Source organism: Coffea eugenioides, chromosome 4 (genome assembly GCF_003713205.1).
Source record: "Coffea eugenioides isolate CCC68of chromosome 4, Ceug_1.0, whole genome shotgun sequence".
In the NCBI taxonomy this organism is placed as follows: Eukaryota; Viridiplantae; Streptophyta; class Magnoliopsida; order Gentianales; family Rubiaceae; genus Coffea; species Coffea eugenioides.
The window spans coordinates 3,410,656-3,430,620 of NC_040038.1; the positions used below are offsets into that span (position 1 = coordinate 3,410,656).

At 37.2% G+C, this 19,965-nt stretch overlaps 3 protein-coding genes across 5 annotated transcripts; all 3 read left to right on the forward strand.

Annotated features, from left to right (window-relative positions):
* Positions 1-4,250: 4,250 nt before the first annotated feature.
* On the forward strand, positions 4,251-8,703 carry LOC113768189 (PTI1-like tyrosine-protein kinase At3g15890). Its single transcript, XM_027312450.1, has 4 exons — positions 4,251-4,884; positions 5,371-5,515; positions 7,435-7,697; positions 7,771-8,703. The coding sequence occupies exons 1-4, from the start codon at positions 4,841-4,843 to the stop codon at positions 8,441-8,443; spliced, it is 1,125 nt and encodes a 374-aa protein (XP_027168251.1). The 5' UTR covers positions 4,251-4,840; the 3' UTR covers positions 8,444-8,703.
* Positions 8,704-13,254: 4,551 nt separating this feature from the next.
* On the forward strand, positions 13,255-16,980 carry LOC113768163 (E3 ubiquitin-protein ligase KEG-like). 3 transcript variants are annotated; one of them, XM_027312415.1, is made up of 5 exons: positions 13,255-13,390; positions 14,347-14,721; positions 14,809-14,900; positions 14,985-15,458; positions 15,752-16,980. In XM_027312415.1, exons 2-5 carry the CDS (start codon positions 14,350-14,352, stop codon positions 16,680-16,682), a joined length of 1,869 nt encoding a protein of 622 aa, XP_027168216.1. In that variant the 5' UTR covers positions 13,255-13,390; positions 14,347-14,349; the 3' UTR covers positions 16,683-16,980. The 3 variants fall into 3 exon arrangements, with proteins under 3 accessions (XP_027168216.1, XP_027168218.1, XP_027168217.1); XM_027312417.1 differs by having other exon boundaries at positions 13,309-13,330; XM_027312416.1 differs by lacking the exon at positions 13,255-13,390 and adding an exon at positions 13,424-13,609.
* A 188-nt stretch (positions 16,981-17,168) lies between these two features.
* LOC113768727 lies at positions 17,169-19,264 on the forward strand. The gene is made up of 4 exons (XM_027313185.1): positions 17,169-17,371; positions 17,491-17,642; positions 18,129-18,645; positions 18,747-19,264. The coding sequence occupies exons 1-4, from the start codon at positions 17,343-17,345 to the stop codon at positions 18,919-18,921; spliced, it is 873 nt and encodes a 290-aa protein (XP_027168986.1). The 5' UTR covers positions 17,169-17,342; the 3' UTR covers positions 18,922-19,264.
* The last annotated feature ends 701 nt before the right edge of the window (positions 19,265-19,965 follow it).

Sequence of the window (19,965 nt, forward strand, 5' to 3'; positions counted from 1 at the left end):
AGTTATAATTTTTTTAAATATAGTGTATGCGAAGTAAAATAATAATTAAATGACATGTTAACGACATACTTGTAAAAAAATTCAAAAAAAGTTTTCCACAAAACCAACAATCTGAACAAAGCCACGTTTGATCATTTACTATGCCTGAAATTAGCGAAGTTAATCCAACCATGTACCCAATTTCTTTAGGTTATATGCACGAGCACGAATGGTGCAACTTGAGAACGGATTGCTAACTTTAAGTTTTGTCATGAATTACCAGACTTTTGTCTTGTGATAGTTAACTCTTACAAAATTTGGCAACATACCATACCATAGCCACGTACATCTTTGGTCCAGCGCAGCAATGAGCTGTGATCCCTGGCTTAATCAAAATGAGCTGTAACTCAAATGTAATCTCGCATGCGGCTACGAGATTAGCGGCAAATTATTGAAAAACTAGTAATTATCCTTTTTCCAGACCGTGACAAACAAGCCACATTCACTCCGCTCCACTGCAGAGGGTCTGGTCTAGATCATGAGCTGTGTTTAAATGGACTCAACCTAAATCTCTAATCCAGCAGATGTCATATTGTTTGGTAATTTCTGAAAAGAACAAAACACAACACAACCCTTGGCACCATGCAAAACTTATATGAAGTTCCAACCAGTCCTTTAGTTCACTCCTACCTGCTGCTGCGTGCTGGCTTCAAAACTTATATGAACTGCTTCAACAATATCCCATTCACAGTTCATCGACTTCCAGTCGAATGTTCGTCCTCTCTCAAAGACTGGATCAAAAGATAATCACCTTGATAAACTCAGTGGATTTGCAGTTAGTTTTGATTTATTAACCATGTTTAAGGCTTTGAGCCAAGAGACACACACACACACACACAAAGAAAAAAAAAGGAAGGTCATAAGAAGAGACAAGTAGCTGAGTGAATGTGCATGAGAAGTGGGCATTAGCTGTTGTAATCCCTCTTTAGTGTGGCTGCATTAATTTTTAATCTCTGGATGTTACTAACTATGAACAAGTCTCTACCATCGGCTGTCAACTTATCTCACCATTATTCTCTGACATCAATGATTTGTAGGCGTACCAATTGGTACCAACTGGAGATTGGGCAATCATCAAATTTTGAATCATTTTATTCAGCCGCACATAAGGTGTTGTCCTCGCTGTAGAAGTAGTTCCCCAAGGTTAAAATTTGAATCTCAAACACGCACTTCTTAGGGTTATCCTTTTTAAATCTAGAACTCCTAACCAACATGGCTACATGGTTACAGTAGAGTCAAGTCGGGTTAATCGAACTCGAGTTAAAAAAAATTGAACTCTAATTCGAGTATTACATTAAATTCGAGTTCGAACTTGTCGAGCTCTTGAAAGTCGAGCTCATGTCAAACTCATGCAAATCGAACCCAATAAAGCTTAATTGAGTTTTAAAAAAATATAAATTTATATTTTGTATAATTTTATTTTAAATAAGGGATATAGTAGACATTTTATACTAATAAATAATATATATGCGCGTGTATATGAAGTTCGACAAACTTTCAAATTTCACATACTAGGATCAAACTATGATCGTCAAGCAGTTCAATCTGCTCAAACTCAAGTATGAACTTGATTAACATGAGTTCAACGTCGAGTTTTGACCAAGTAAACTCGTGATCTATTCAATTAAATTTGACTAATTTGCACCTCTACTAACAAGCAATTCTCTACATTTTACCTGGTTCAGAAGTTGTGTAGCGTTGCATTCTTGTGATGTAGAAGTTAGTACCGTTTCTCTTCCACTAACTTGTAGCCTGTAGGATTGGTGTAGATGTTGCTGGTTGGAAAAAAAAAAAAAAAAGAACATTATTAGCGGAGTACTACTAGTGTTTCATTTTCATTTTCTTGATAAACAAAAGTACTAATTCATACTGTATAAGAGCTCTACAATTCCACGAGGTGATACTTGTAAAACAGCAATGTTGATTTCTGCTTCCCTTACGTGATCCATTTATGAATCAACAACGGTGCAACATTTTTGTCCCAACACAGGAGCAACGGTAAATCTGTTGTGCTAGAGTCAAATCTTCCATAACTGTCACATATGAGGATTGCCCTGTGATTTTCGTAGACTACGGCCTCTGCAAGGAACTCACAAAAGTGAAATGTTGCCTACGTTGAACCACTAGAAAACACACGACAGGAAATGAAAAAAAAAATGTAGGCGAGAACATCTTTCAAGTTGGAGCCTGGAGGAGCGATGTTGATATTTTGAATCTGTACGCGTATGGATAAGGAAGAATGAAGAAAGATAAACAAACAGGGATATCCAATGCTTTTAATTTATTCGCTTGGTATGGAGTTTTCAACGCAAAATAACTCCCAGGACGACAAAGTCGGCTTCGTCGGTGACTTTTTCCTGCCTTCGTTTCTTGATATGGCTCTGCATTATTATCGACTTTTCCTTTGATTTTTAACACTACTGTATCCTTAATGATTTAAATACAGGTTTATACTAAGAAGTGGCTAAATTGGCCACGTCTATCACAAATATGAAAGCTAGGGTCAGAAATTTGCAAAATGGTACTTCGACGACCATTTTGTAAGCTCTGTCTCCTTTTTCTTTTTTCTTCCCCCCCCCCCCCCCCACCACAAACCCACAAACACAACCACCACCAAAAAAAAAAAAAACCAATTCCAAGCCTAAGCTCTTGTCAAGAAGAGCCGCATGAACAATAGCAAAAAAACCACTTAAGACCATAATTTGAAAACTATTGAGGAGACATCATCAATATTAGTTTTGTGACCCTTTGCATATCTGGGACCAACCTTTTTAAAAGGTAGGTGTCTTTTAGTTTCTTAATTATTGCAACTACTCTAGTTTCAATTAAACTAGCGCTCAAGTTCTGTCTGTTCTGTTCTAATTCAACGGTCAATTTAAAAAAAAAATTTCAATCACATAATTAATGAGTTCTTTTTATTTTATAATTTTTAAGGGCAGTGCTCAGACGAATATGCTCAGTGTATTCCCTGTACTTCAATGGCAATATAGAACTTTTATTGGGCATATGGCAATATATATGGAACTTATACAATGAATAAGCAAAGAAAGATACATACAAATCTTAGGTCATGCAAATTTCTGACTAATTAAGCAACTTCCACCATTTTCACGACTTTATTTCTTTCTTGAATGAAGAGATGCAACCCTATGCGATTGTTTGTTGTTCTTGCTGGACACCATCTGAAAGCGCACACAATCTCATACCATATCTTCATGAGTTTGTTTAGATGAATGGATAGGAGTTCGGATGAAAAATTAAGATCAAGCCTTCAAGAGTGCTAGTTTCAAAAACGTTGTCTTGAAAGTAGTTTCAGATGCGCAGGCGCAGAAATCTAATTGATGGCAGGAGCTTGTCAAATTACTACTGCAAATTGAAAACTATTGGGATACCTTTCCTATCTAGACCGGGATGCCTAATCAAATGACGTTGAAAAAGAAAAAAGTGATCCACAATTCTGGATTCACGGTTTGCCTTTCAACCTTTGGGTCTGTGTCTTAACAGTTTGGACTCAGGTTTCAATCTTCAAATTTTAATGACTTTTAAGAGTTGGGACAAAAAGATACTACTACTATTAAAGGTTGATCTTTGCTTCGTTAAGTACATATGAAGTAGTATTACGAAAACAATTCAGGCCCTAGTTTTAGAACTCTGCTAACACCACAGTTGTGTATTCTTTCTTTTGATGGTAGACAATTTACAGCTTCCTTCGATGTTGCTTCAAGCTAAATCACACTCTTGGAAGATCTGGATGGAGCAGTACACATTACACAATGGTGGATAACCGCATGAACTGCTATATTAATGCAACCAATAAACCCAAATAAATCCTCGATCTCCCAAAAAGTTAAAAGAGTCCACTAACTTCTAATGCTCCCCATCTTCAATCTGACGACACTTCCATAAAAAAGTGAAAGAACCAACAGCAGCCCAACAACCATACATCCATGACACGACCATACAGGAGACTCAGGACTTACCCATAGTCCTCATTTCTTACACTGTTACATTTACTCCCATGTGTTTTCCCCCGTATCAAAACAGACTTTGAACACAAAAAATTTCTATAATAGTATCAGAAAGCAAACCTTGAATCATTCTATAACATTTTTTTTTATTGTAATATGATATAAACAAGATAGAAGATAATTAAAAATATTTTTTTATTGTTTCTTCTAAGTCATTTACTGCACATTCGCATCTCCGAGATTTTGGTAGTTAGCAGTAGATTTCAACTTGTACATCAGGGAATTGTTTTTTTTCAATTTATAAAATTGCAGTTCTTGCGCCAGTTGCGCGACATTCGCCTTTTAAGACTTCTTTTTTCTGCTTGCATCATATGGCAGCAGCCAGCTACTAGCCCCACGAAAGCTAACCAAAAACCTTTACGTTTGGCATCTCTTTCTTTTCCTTCCCACTCGTCAACAGACGAACCTAAACAGGACTATAGCTTAACCCTTTTTTTGGTCTCTGCAGTTTTGATTTTTGCGTCCCTCAAGCTTCTTCATCAAGAGATTAAAGTGAGAAAAAGGAAAAGCATTGCTTGGATTTGAAGGGATTGTTTGGCTGTTACAAAAGGGGGAAGGAATAGCTTCAAGTTCGATTTTTTATTTCTAAACTTCACTTCAGTTGGGCAGTGGTTAGAGACACACATAGAGTTAAAGCTCATGGCTTTTTGCTTTCTGAGGTGTTCTGGAGATATGGGTTTTTTGCCATTTTTGAAGGGTTGCTGTTTAAATTGACAAATTTGAAGTTTGGAGACAGAAGGTGAACTGTGCTGCTGGGGTTTTAGTATTGTCAAATGGCTTTTCCCTCCATCTTTTGTTGTGTTAAGGGCTCCGATCGGTAGGTGCAGTAATTTATATTAGTTGATCAGTTCTATTGCTACTAATTTTTAGCTTAATTTTACCGGTTTATGAATCTTGATCTATTTTTAGGTCAGTTTATCTTTGGAATTTTTTGCTGTTTCAGGAGTTTTTATGAGATTTTAGGGAAAGACACGATTTTTATTCACCGGGTAATTTATTCAGTTTTGAGCTGCCAAGATTTTTTTTAATTATTATTTTGGGGAGTAACAGATTCACGTTATTCAGTTTTTATCCTTGTGGGAGTAACAGCCATCCAGCATTTGCTGCTTATTTACTAAACTTCCGAGTTAAGTGACCTAAAGTTGAAGCTTTTGGTTCTATTGGTATAACGTGAACTTCTTTGGTTGACGGAAGTAATTTTTTCCCCAATTCCCTAACATCTATTTGAATCATTTAAGGTGCCAAAACGGGATCTTTTCCTTTTCTTAATTTTTTCTGATTGGTGGAGTACATGATTGCACAGAAAAGATCAAAGGAAGAAGCAAGCATGGAGGATTTTTTCTTTGAAGGAGTTGCACTCGGCTACCAACAATTTCAACTATGACAACAAGCTTGGAGAAGGAGGATTTGGCAGTGTATACTGGGGCCAATTGTGGGATGGTTCTCAGGTAAAGTTAGAACCTGTCATCCCATTAATGTTTATTCAGAAGTTTCTTGTAGTTGAAAACTGAAATAGATTCTCTTAGCTGTCCTACTTGAATGTTTAATAAGAAAACTGAAAATATGGATACACGAGTAGATAGAGGCGCTCCTAGTACTCTTAGTGCAACTATGGGCCTGACATGCCCCAATGAGAAGGCTAATGTTAAGGTTCAGAGGTGCTCTTCAAGGGAGGCCTTTTTATTAGATTAAAAGCTAGTGTTTTACTTTCCTTTGTTGCTGTAGTGATGATTTCTGGGCTGCATCTTATATACTATTGTAGTTTCAAAAAGCATTAGACATTTCTGGGGAGTTTGAATTGCAATCTCACTGATCAGATCTGCAGGTAGGTCAGAGGTTGTAGTTATTTGGAACCAGTTTTGTACTCTGATAGTGATTAAATCATTAAGTGCTTTTGTGGCAATAGGATTTGAGGTTCACCTGCGTCTGATCAAGTCTGAGCCTTGGTCAGGTGCAGAAACATTAGTGATGTTCAAAGTATATTGGACGTTTCATGGCCTAGACTTGTTTCTCAGGACTCTTAGTGAATTGTGTTTGGATTGCACTTTTCTGGAGTTTTTGTAGAAAATATACTATAGCGATTTGATGTACATGAGGTAAAAAAGTGATTGAAAAATGTGTTCGTGGAAAACGTAGAAATTTTTTGGTGGAAAATCCCTTTCCAAACAAGGCCGATAAGAGAATAAATTTAAGAGTTTTATTCTGCCTATGTCAGTTGCAAGGATTGTTCAGTAGTAACTCTTCACTCACAGTATACTTTTCTCTGAATGTCAACTGGAACTTTTAAATTGTATATTTGGGCAGACAAGAATTGTAAAATCATATCAAAAGTTACTGTTGTATGAGCTTGACAGGGAAATACAAGCATTCAGTCTTGAACAGCAGTAGCATTTGTCACACTGGTCATGAGTGACTTTTGTGTGTTTTTAAGAAATTGTTTTTGGCAGTTAGTTATGGAAGCAGGAAATACAATCTTCAAACTTGTTTTTCACGAGAACGCTCTAGTAAGCACAGAGACTTCCTGGAGGGACGAAACTAGGTGCCTCACTGGCTGATCCTGACGGTCTGAATTCAATTCCAGATAATCAGGAAACGTTGGGGATAGACTGTGCCACGTAATTTCTAGGGTGTGTTGGAGCTCCTTTTACAAAAATTTAAAGGTTCTGAGATCATATTTCCTATCGTGTGCCTCGTATTAGGCCGCGTTTTACAAACGTGCTTTGAACTTGGGTAACTGCTAGGACATGTTGGGGCACCTTTAACCAGAAATGTCAAATAGGTTCTAAGATGATATCTTCTAATATGTACCTCATATTAGTCAACAATTTGCAAACGTATTCTGGAATTGGGTAACTGGTGTAGCAATTGGAGTTTGCTTTTCTAGTGAAATAGCGTTTTATCTAATTTCATTGCTTCTTTTACTCAAAGATGTGGATATGTTCCTGTAACATTTGGGTGTCTGAACAAATTACTTTGGTTACTTGTTTGTTCCCTTTCATAACTGTTGTGTATTATTTTCTTTACCATCTTTTGGAAAACTTGCGTCTGGGACATTATTACTTTTTATTATGAAATAAGCAGATGTATTATGATTATCTTTGTATTAGTGCATATGGTTTAATGATATCCAACATGTCCCTTTGGACACTGACCTTTTATGAACTAATTTTTTTGACTAAACTCTTTCTTGCTCTTCCATGTTTCCTGCTGCCCGAGTTTCATGTCTGCTTGTACTTAAGCATGTTTTTGAGTGACAAGAGAAGCTTGCTAATTCTTCTTTTGCTTCTCTGCGTAATCTAGAATCTTTCCTGACTAGTACTCATGGAACAGAAAAGAGACCAGATTTTATGATTGCCTATTTTTACAGATTGCGGTCAAAAGGTTGAAGGTGTGGAGCAACAAAGCAGAGATGGAATTTGCAGTTGAAGTTGAGATACTGGCCAGAGTACGGCACGAGAATTTGCTGAGCTTACGTGGCTATTGTGCTGAAGGGCAAGAGCGGCTGATCGTGTATGACTATATGCCTAATTTGAGCTTACTCTCTCATCTTCACGGGCAGCATTCAGCTGAATGCCTTCTTGATTGGAACCGACGAATGAACATAGCCATTGGGTCTGCTGAGGGAATTGCGTAAGTATTGAGCACCAGCATACCTCTTGTCATCCTTTACTTTTAGTTTTGCTGACCTCCTACTGCATTCCAGCTATCTGCACCACCATGCAACTCCACATATTATTCATAGAGATGTCAAAGCAAGCAATGTATTGCTTGATTCTGACTTTCAAGCACGAGTGGCTGATTTTGGATTTGCCAAGTTCATCCCCGACGGTGCAACACATGTAACCACTAGGGTTAAGGGTACGCTAGGTTACCTTGCACCAGAATATGCAATGTTAGGAAAGGCATCAGAGAGCTGTGATGTTTACAGTTTCGGTATTCTTTTGCTTGAGCTTGCTAGTGGAAAGAAGCCCATTGAGAAACTTAATGCAACAACAAAGCGCACGATCACAGATTGGGCTTTGCCTTTGGCATGTGAGAGTAAGTTTGATGAGCTCGCAGACCCAAAACTTAAGGGGAACTATGTGGAGGAAGAGTTGAAAAGGGTTGTCTTTGTTGCCCTCGTTTGTGCTCAGAATAGGCCTGAGAAGAGACCAACGATGCTTGAGGTTGTTGACCTGCTGAAAGGAGACTCTGAAGAGAAGTTTGTTGCTCTAGAAAATGACGAGATGTTCAAGAACACTCGGCCTGCAGACTATAATGATGGCTTATCAGGTGCAGAAGACAGCTCAGACTTCATCTCGCAGGAAAAAGATGTTAAGCAAGAAGGTGAAAAGGTCAGAGAACAAAAGGAAGAAATTGAAAAGGTTGACGGCTAGCCTCAGAGATTTCTGCTGCAGCCTGAAATATTCACCATGGCTTGTGGAAATTGGATTTTGAGTGGGTTGTGTTTGAACAGATGATACAGATATCCATTATATAGTTTTAGGAACGATACTGGCTGTTAAAGCTTTAGATGATTTCACTGTGTTATGAGGTGGAAATGTATTGTTTATCATTCTTTTTCTATTATGCAACTGTTCCAAAAAAATTGTGGAATTTCTTATTTAATGCTTGCTGCTGCTTCTTTGTTGTCATTTGTTCAGTACTTTCTCTTATCTTCTACTTGCTACAATTTTGATACTATATCATTAGCATTAAACGGCCAAAAAAAAAAAACTCACAAAATTGGGTCCAGTCCATTTTGAAAGCTTTAGATCTATTATAGGAGCCGTCAGCACATATATAAAAAACACTAGATTTGGATTTGTAATGTTATATCATTTCTTTATACAAATTGTTCATTAACACTCAAAGCACCATTATGTGGAGTCCTGTCCCAGGTTCCAGAGGAACAGGTGGTGCATGATGTTGCAAGGCTGCTTGCAAAGAAAGGTTACATATTAAACTGCAAAGACAAATTGATATATGCAAGTTAATTGATAGGTTTAAGATTCTTTCCTTCTAGCTTCTATTTGTACTTCCTTGGAAATCTGGAGATTTAGTTTTGACTAGTGTTGTTCAGAGCGGTGAAAAAGGGGGTGCTACTTTGACTAGCATGCTTGTCAATCTAACCAAAAGTATTGAAAAATAGTCGTCAGATTCTGAAAAACAAGATACTGTGCAGCAGAATTAAGTGGTCCGCTATGAATAAGATCATTTTTGCTTGGGTGTGCCCTGTATCTGCAGAAAGGTCAATTCCAGTGTTAAAAAGAGAGGTAACAGTTTTCAGTTTCCAATTGTCTTTAAAGGAAGTAACCCAAAGAATATTTTTTGGTATGGCGTGGCTTTTTTTTTTTTTTTTTTTTCAGGGACGATAACTATTGTATAACCTAATCTATTCTACATAAAAAGGAGGGGGCGGACCTAAGGAGATTCAGGGGTAATTCGGAGGAGATTAAACCACCAGCGGACCAAACGGATGCACTACGCACCCGCCTGGATTTTTTAAGCAAATCACTTTTAATGTGAATCCTTGACTCCCATCCAACCAAATTTTAATACTTTGGTGGTGACAATCGGTCCAAAGGCGTGGCTTGGTGTGGCTTTTTTGCTCGATGCAGACGGTTTCTACTAGATGCAGCACATAAACATGCCTCCTTATCTGCAGCCATGCCCCGTCTTCTTGATACACAACATGAAAGAGTGGATTTTGAAACATATTTTGCCTTTTTAGATTATAATTTTTTTTGGTTCAAACTGTCAAACTGGTAGTAGATCATCATAGGTCGATTCTTTGATTGCTCTAGTTAATGTCATCAAATTATTCATCTCATACTAGTTACACATTTCTCACATTTGGTGCCTGATTGTTGAAGCCTTTTGTTAGCAGCCACATTTGCTTGCTTACGTGCAACCTTCCTTCGGTTCCGTTCCCCCACACCCTCCCCACCACGCAAGAATGGGTTGGGCCGGAATTTAGGCCCAACAATTCCGAAGTGAACAAAAGGATTAAATTTGGCCTGAATAAGACCGTGTAAAATAATACAAGTATCTCAAAATTTCATCCAAATTTCAACTTCACAAAAATGGGTGATTGTAAATCAAGTGAAAAATACGGTCTAATTCCATATGGTCAAAAAGCTCAAAGGACAATCAATAATGCATAAGGGAATACTATCAACACTAGTGGGAATACCCGTGCTATGCACGACGCTGACATTATTGAAAAATAAAATAAAATGATGAACAAATAAAGGTGAAAAAATTGTACCAATAAAATTAAAATATAATATCTGTTTAACAATAGTTTGAAATATAATAGAATGTGTATATCATTCAAGAACCATCTTTTTTCCGAAGATGGATCCTGAAAAAAAATAAAAATTTATATTAAAAAAGGGAATGATATATTTATACAAATGAATATAATTGAATGTTGTTAAAATGAAATACTTGCAAATACTAAGCATTCGATTTGATAATCTTGCTTGAAGGTGCGAACACTCTTCACACCAATCTATTTTTAGTACGAAAGCCAAAATTGGTGATTTAGTTAACTCTGTTGAATTTTGTGGACTGCGTACTACAAATGAAAATGCACGATCTTTGCATGAATTAATTTTTTGGCCGAATAACCTATCATCATTTTCCTGATAATTAAGAACGTACGAAATTAGTGTATTTTTTTACATAATTTATAAATAGTACTATAAAAAATAAACATATATTAAGAAATTCTATCTTCCTTTGTAATGTCCTAAGATAAGAAGCATCACAATCAAATACAAATCGTACATGTCTGTCTTGTAGATTAAGATGCATATTATCACTGGAATCTCTGATTTGTATGTTAACGTTGTACCTGTTTGACAAATAAAATATTATATGCAATACAGAAAAATATATTGAAGTTAAGTATACATGAAATTAATTACCTAATAACAGTGTCAACCATGTCATTACAATGCATACACACGGTCTTTGAAAACTGACCTTCACATAGCTGTCCACAATTTTTGCATAGCTCGTAGAACATATTTTCTATGTTAATACTCTGAATGTAAGCAAGTATTCGAAAATATTTAAACCATTTTTAATTATTTTTTTTAATTATCAAAAAATCTTTTTTTATTTCATGCACGATCATTTTTGGAATAAAATTATGAAAATAACTATCGTAACACCTATTTTATGTGATAAATGTGCAATAAAAAATAATTAAAAAATTTCAGTAATACAAACAAATAAATTTTTATAATATACAATTTATGTTAGAAATAGTAGAACCCTCAATCATGAACCTATACCATCCGCAATTATATAAGCAAGCAATACCTTTTTATCTTTGCTTTACAGTGTAACAATAAGCAAACAACCGTTCATAAGATTTTGTAAAAAAATTTCAGAAATAATGGATGATCAGAAAATCAATGCAATATCATTCATGACAAAAAGCAAAGCAAAAGCAAAACATACTTAAAAGACAGAAAGGATCGACCTGGAAAATTAAGCCGGCCGCAAGAAGATTGATTTCTGCTGGAGTCTCTGCACATAATATCTTCCACTACTGCTCACAAAAGAAACAAAATCAATAAAGAATCCAAAACAAATAAGAAATTGAGAGAGAGGGTGAGGGAATTAACTCGATAAGTTAATTAAGTCGATCAGTAAAAGGGTTGGAAAAAAATTATAGACATATTATATTATTGAAAATAATCGAAAATAAAAAAATTACAATATGGGGAATAATATTTAAAGAAAACAACATACCGAAATTTTTAATTTGATGCGAACGACGTTTTAATCGGTGTAGCCTGGATTTTGTCCTTCGGATTTGATTTGAGATTTCTCCTTCGTCAATGCAAACTTGTTGAAGCTTTTCCAACTGATGTGTGGAATCGTTGTGGTGTATGTTTCGTTTTCTAAGCAAATATTTCCTTCTTTGCAATCTTGTGAGTTTGAAATCTAATTGTTGTTGAAATGCTTGTAGGTGGACATATTCCATGGTGAGGAAACTTTAGATGGGTTCCCTACAAATTTTGAGTGAAAAATTTTAATATATTAAATAATAGGACAACTTGAATTTGGGACAGCAGATAACTGGGGCAAAGGTGAAAAAACACAATAATACTAATCAATAGCTAAATGAGCAGGGTCACTTACTGAAAGGTAGTCACCGCTGGCTTCATGATGTCTGCCGAAAGTTCAAGAAAAGAAGTATGATGCGTACTAAGAAGAGCACCGGAATTCTGGTACCAGGATGGGATAACTTTCAGGTATTTTCCTGTGTTATGTGAAGACGCAATTTTGAATTAAAAAAAAAAAAGAGTCATTAAGAGATAGTTGGAGTGGACTCTTAATTGGAGTGGAAACGTGGGAGAATTTGTAAGAGTGATTGTAGGATGAGTTAAGATAGTGAGATAGTGAGAATATTGATTGGTGATAAGGTGATAGTGGGATAGTGAGAATATTGATTGGTGATAAGGTGGGTTATAACCCACTACTTTTTTATGTATTAAAATAAATACAAAAATCTAGAAAAAAGTATGACAAGTTTAGAAGGTATTGAGAGGGTTTCTGCTAAAAATCCCTTCCTAAATACATATAGATATAGATTTTTCATATTATTTATATGCTTTGTTTTCTGTCTATGCGTATATTATATCTTGTTTGTATACGCATGATAATATTCAACAAACACTTAATATATCCAATGATTTTGTGATTTTAAAGTGAAACAAACAATTTTTCTCCAATTTACAAGTCTCATGGCATTCTTTGTTATGTAACTTAATAGGTTGGTTGTAGCCCAAAAAAAAAAGAGTATTTCATGTATACTAATAACAATTAATTGGTCCAACAAAATGCTTCAACGCGATCTCAATTTATACCCAAAATCTGATTGTGTAATAATTTCCACAACGAAAGACTAAAAGATGTTAAAATGAACCTATGGTTTAAATCAAATTTCATATAATTTTAGGGGTTCATATGATTGTAAAATTAAAAAATCTACCTATACAAAGAAAGGATTAATCTTTCAAAAATGGAAAGAATGGAGTAAATTCCCCCAAAAAATGTATATAAAAAATCGGGAGAATGAGAAATAATTTTCGACTAAAACGTGACTTGTAGTAACAAGAGGCAAAAACTCTCTACTGATATCGTGGCAGCATGGTGGTCTGGTGTCTGTAGGACTTGACCGATTTCTTACATTCTTTGTTGTCTTCTTGTTTCGGTAGTAAGAGAGGAGACGGCACCAGCAAAGAGCTACGTCTAATCTGGTAAATTCTCGTCCTTTCAGTTTACTGGGCTGCTGCATCAGCCCTCCCACGATACTACTGGTAATTCTTTTTTTCCTTTCTTCGCTTTAAGCTTTTCTTTTCCTTATTTTCGTTTGCCCAATTATTCTGTAATTCGAGCTTGGTGCATAGCATAATTTACCGACTCTTCTGGTAATCAATCATAATCTCAAGAGAAAGATCGTAGTTTCACTTGAGAAAGTAGTTGATGATGCTGTGCTGGCAGATGTACTATGCAGTGGAAACTAGGAGGAAAAAAATGTAATCTTTCTTCTTTCCGATGGTTGTTGTTTTGGTACTGTGTCTCTGGTTTGAAGTTTTTCTTTTTCTTTTAAATGTGTCCTTTGAGTTGTGAACTACATAATTTCATGTGGGATTCAACGGTGATTAATTAATTCTACAAATTATCACAACTCAGGCATCAAATAGTCTCTGTATATTAGAGTGGATCACCCTCAAGGCCTCAACCTTCTTTGTTCTTTGCGTTGTTATCATTTCCGGAATATCTCTATAATATTTACATGTGCGTTATCGAAGGGGGAGGGGAACACATAGAGTATGCCTAGATAAGTGGTTGATTGTTTTACTCCGAGTCATCAACTGTATGAACCACATGAAGATATAGTTGCTGTATTGTACTTCATTAAAATTTTAGACTCGTAGTTTTCTTGTGATTTGTAAAGATCAATCCATGATGAGAGATGCTATTGACTATTTTAACATTGCATAGAAAGAGAGCCATGGGAAGTGAGCAATTCTAGGAATGGATCTGTATTCTTCTTTTCTGGACTTTTTTCACTTGTTAATTTATGTTGAGTGTTGTTTTGCTTTGCTTCTCTGGTGAATGTTGGTATTATTGCCTTTTTTCTGAACATAGCTCGAGGAACCATTTTGTTTAATCATCATCTCTGCTGCTATTGTAACTGGAGGATTTTAATGCAAAATATGAAAATTGGTTCCTGACTTTGTTCTTTTTGGTCTCTGTCTGTGCTGTGAAGCAAATGGCAAAACAGGTTAAAGCAGTATCATCTGCAGATTCTTTTGATTATGAACTTTGTGAAGGAGATCCTGACCATCTTACAACTATTGCCACCACTCCAGTGCGCCCTAGTCCTTATATTGATCCTGCTTCATTGAAGCTTAAGCATAGGATTGGGCATGGATTCTTTGGAGATGTTTGGTTGGCTACTCACCATCGCTCTGCTGATGATTATGATGAATATCATGAAGTAGCTGTAAAAATGTTGCATCCCATACAGGAGGATCACATAAGAAGTTTTCTGAGCAAGTTTGACGATTTGTGGATCAGGTTGGTTTCTCATCAGCAAGATGGTGTTTGTTGGTTGCATGGCGTCTCAGTTATATCTGGAAAGGTGAATCTTCCAAAATGGTTTTGCTTTCCGTGTGTACTTAGGCTTATTATATAACATTCAGTTATTTACTTTGAGGGTTCATGGTAGATCTGCATGGTTATGAAATCTTATGAGGGATCAGTGGGTGACGTACTGACTCGGCTGAAAGGGGGAAAGCTTCCATTGTCTGACATGTTAAGGTAGTTGACATAAACTTTTTGTCTTGTACAAGATCAAAAATTGAATGAGAAGTGACACACACTGACAACATGGACTGTTTACAGGTCTGGAATCGGGTTGATAAAAGGAATTCAAGAGTTGCATTTACTTGGGATCTTGGTGCTGAACCTTAAGCCAACTAATTTCCTCCTGAATGAGCAAAAAAAAATTGTTCTTGGAGATATTGGGATCCCTTACCTACTTCTTGGAATTCCACTAGCTGATTCAGATTTGGCTTTTAGGCTTGGAACCCCAAATTATATGGCTCCTGAGCAATGGGAGCCAGAAATAAGGGGCCCCATAACCTATGAGACTGATTCTTGGGGACTTGGGTGCAGCATTGTGGAGATGTTGACTGGTGTTCCAGTTTGGTTTGGAAGATCAAATAATGAAATTTATCGCTCGGTTGTAATCAATCAAGAAAAACCACAGCTTCCAAGCGGGCTTCCTCCTGAACTCGAGAATATTCTTTATGGGTGCTTTGAGTATGATCCACGCAATCGACCTCTTGTGCAAGATATACTTAAAGTGTTTGAAAGGTCTGTTTTAATCTTCTTTTGCTTCTGATTTTGCAATTCCGACGCCTTCTTTGACTGTCATCGTACATTTGTGTTGTATAGTGAACCCTCGAGTATTTTGACCATATTATAGAAATGGGTTGACAGAAAAAAGAAAAGAAAAGTGAAGTTGTGCAGAAATATCATTGCAATAGCACACTAAGAATGAAATATATATATATATATATATATATATAGAGAGAGAGAGAGAGAGAGATTATTAGATAACAGAGAGGGTGAGAGATTATAGCTAACAGTTTTACGGATGCTTGCAGATCTCTGAATGTTGCTACTATTGAAGGGGAATGGAGCGGTCCTCAGAGCACACTCCTCTTGGACAAGTCAACTTGCAAGAGCTATGCCTCATGGTCTCTCTCAAAAGATCACCTTCAAGTTGGTGACATAGTGCGTTCACGGAAGGCAGTAAATTCTTGCAGTACTCAGACAATGGCTGTAACGGAAGGAACTGTAGTTGGCTTGGAGAAGGACACTGATCAAGATGGATATGTTCTTGTGCGAATCCCTAGTTTGCCAAACCCTCTTAGGTTGAACGTTTCAACTCTCGAGAGGGTTACATCTGGATTTGCTGCTGGGGATTGGGTCCGCTTGATTAAGGAAAACGAAGAACGCTCATCTGTGGGTATTCTACACTTTATACAACGTGATGGAAATGTTGCTGTTGGTTTCTTAGGGCTACAAACTCTGTGGAAAGGACATCCTTCTGATCTCCAAATGGCAGAGCCGTATTTTGTGGGGCAGTTTGTGAGGTTGAAGCCAAGTATTGTGAATCCCCACTTTGAGTGGCCTCGTAAAGGCGGGGGTATGTGGGCAACTGGAAGAATTTCTCAAATACTTCCAAATGGGTGCCTCATTGTGAAATTCCCAGCAATACTTGTGATTGGGGGAGAATGTAAAAGTTTCCTGGCAGATCCAGCTGAAGTGGAGCTTGTCTCTTTCGATACATGTCCTGGAGTAGTGGAGAAGTACCAGCATGCTGAGGATTTTCACTGGGCCGTGCGGCCTTTAGCAATTGCAGTTGGCTTGTATACAACAGTAAAGGTTGGAGTCTTTGTTGGTAGGAACGTAGGTGCAAAATTCAAGAGCAAAGGCCATACGAATCAGTCACACAATGAAGGCCGTGGTCAAGTTGGCCATGGAGGTGGCAGTTCGGCACGCAGGCATTCAGCTGCAAAAATCCTCTTTTAGGGTGGTTCCCCTGCTGGGCGCTTCATCACAACAGGGATGATAACATGGAATGAATATTCTTAGGTGATTCACAAACTATAAACGTTATTGTATCATAGCACACATGTATATATTTTTCTTCAGGCTGTAAATACAAGGACCGACTGTAGGCATCAGAATGTTAGTGCTTAGTTGCCATAATAATATTTATTTGTGTGCTTTTGGTCCACTATTTGTGTATTCTCCGCTCCTACTACGCCGCTGATATGGATCATGTTTATGTGTGATGCTTTGATGTGATATGTCACGGTTTATCGAAGTCTAGTTTTGTATATTTTTCGTTCAGTTGCAATCTGGTGGTGCGAAGGATGATTGCCTAGCATTCTTGATTCTATGGAAACCGTCCTTGGCTTTTTTAAAGTTCCCGTGTGGCCAAACCTTCTCGGCCATATAACATACCCAACCACATCTCCTAAACCGTATCAAACCCCCAAAAAACAGAAAGTAGAGAAAAAGATTCAGTAATACACTAAGAAGTTATAACTTCTAGGGCAGTGGCATTAAAGCGCAAAATAACATTCACATCGTTTCCGTCTAAAGTCTTGTCGCTTCGGTCATCTTGTGATATCAAAATTCAGATTCCGCGGGGTAGAGAAGAAGAAGAACTGGAGCACAGCAAAGATGAAGAGGTCTTCGTCTCAACCCCTGCTGTAAGTTACTTTTTCTTTTTTCTACTTCAAGAAGACATGCATATTCACAATGGGTGGCTTCCATCCTGCAATTCTCTTTTTCTTTCTTCTCACCAGCCAGAGAAACTCTTATTTCTCAGGAAATACTTTCAAGAAAGTGATCGTGAAGAAAAAGCCAAAAGCGCGGGAAAGACATGCAGAGATTTGTATAAAGACAAAGAAGATATCTTTGGCGCCATTGCCTGCAAAATTGCTCACCTGAACATCAATTTAAGAGAGCCCATCAAGCGATGTAAGATTCATCCCACTTTTTCCTTTTTACTGCTGTTTCCGTAGATTTGGACTTCTGTTTCTCCTGGAAAACGTGCAAGAAAAACACTACTATTTTTCGTGATTATTAGTATTGAAAGGGGTTTGGCATTTTCTTGAAAAATAAGGATTCTTCCATGTTCTTGAAGAAATGAGCCCACCACGCTAAGAACGCTATTCATGCACTTACATTTGTTTAATTAAATAGAAACTACGATTGGGTGGAGTAATTAAACTTATTAAGGTCGGAGACTTCTTGAGTTACTGAATCAAGTACAGGGGCGCAGTGATAGATCAGATGATTGTGCATGTTTTTAACTTTTAAACCACAGATTTATTGCTGAATTTCATACTTCGATCTTTCCCGCATAATAATGTGAGCTGGTGCATCAATTTGGTGAATGGCATCGTAGAATCTTGAAATTGAAATTAAGAGGGCACATGACATTGAGTTAATTTGGTAAATCAGATGAAGAAATTTCTTGGGGAAAACATGGAATTTGGACCCATGAACAGAAGGCAAGGGCAGCAAAGCTTGAGAAACAGCTGAAAGCGAGATGGGCTCTTGAGAAGCTCATTGAAGACCAGCTGAACTGTTTCCAGACCGACTACAACAAGGCTACGGTTCCAACTAGGCTCAAAGATGTTGCCCAACTCCTCATGCCCAAAGGAGCTCCACCCCTTGAATTAGCAGCATTTACTTGGCTTGGTGATTGGCGACCCTCCTCCATTTTGGAACTTCTGGGGTCACTTTCCCCTTTTCTATCAGAGTCCAATGGTGTAAAACAGGTGTTGCCCCAGTTGGTAAATGAGATTCGGATTGAAGAGAGTGTGATTGACGAAGAAATGGCTGAAATTCAAGCCACCTGTGTGCTGCATCTCCCATTTGGGCCAATGAAATACAGTAGCAAAATTACTCCCCTGGAGTCTATCCAGACCGAATTTGAGAAAATTTACAAGGTCCTCAGCAGAGCTAAAATGCTCAGGTCCATTTTCCTCCTAGTTCCGCGGTTAAAAATTCAATCTTTTGTGAAAACTTTAATCTTTTGGATCTGCGACACTTGACATTTGTGCCTTTGCAAAACAGGTTCAAGGCATTGGAGTTGGTGATAAAGAAAGTGCTAAGCCAAACTGATGCTGCAGAGTTCTTAGTTGCATTTTCTGCTATTCAAGATTCCATCCACCAATTTGCTACTTACTCCAGATCGCCAAAGGCAAAAAGTAAATCCTTTCAAGGAAGGAAATACAGCACTATCCATTAAGATAGAATATCCAAAAGGAGTTCCTGACATTAATTTCAAAGTACTCTATGTGATTCTGTATAGCTGCAGCCGTTAGTTGAAGGAAACAAAGAAAGTTTTGCCTTCAAATCTCATGCAGATTTATTCTCTCTGCTGTTGTTGTTCTGAAGTCTGCATTTGGCTTCTGAAAATATTGATTAGATATAGACAGGGAGGGTTTGATCTTATGGAATGTATATTTCAGCAATATCTGGCAAGACTGGTTCTAAACTTGGGGACAGGTTAAAGAACCAACCTGATTGGAAATTATGCTCCAATGTAACTGGTTAGCATTCGAATGCAGCTGACTGGGGGATCTTTAGCTGTTAATCCCTTATTTTTTAATCTCTTTCAGTTTTTGGAGAGCTTTTCCTCATTACTGCTTACATATAATGACCCGTACACCTAACTTTTTCTCTCTCATTTTAAAAAAAAAAAAAAAAAAAACTCGGTGAATACCTACTTTGATCCATTCATGATGGAACAAGGCATTTACTGGTTCTATTATGTGCTTGTATATTAGAGAGTAGTAGTGTGTAATTACAAAAATTTTCTGCATTGTGAACAAGGTTTTGTAATTTTTCCAAATCTTGGTAGTTTTAATTTTAAAGTCTCCTTCTTCCTCACCAACTTTAAAGTCAGACTTTTACCCACTTTACAATCATGGTACTTTGTCCTCATTTTCTGCTAATGCATGATGACACAAGAAGTACACTTGCACCGCAATTGAGGAATGAAATGCCCATCTTGTCATTCAGTCTTAGATACCCCAAATTACTTGTAAATAGTAATAAATCCATCCCCTCCTCCCCGAAAAGTAGGAGTAACAAACGATCAGATTTGAGTTAAATTGGTGGGTTAGCCAATTATTCTGTATGTCCATTTACAATCTCTAATGCCCATTTGTCGCCCATGCCATGACGATAATGGTGATGAAAGCCTCACTAAAATTCTTCCCTGGGACATTAGGTACTCATTGTTCTATTGAGCCCTAGGTTCAACTCCGCTTCATCCCTCCCAACTTGT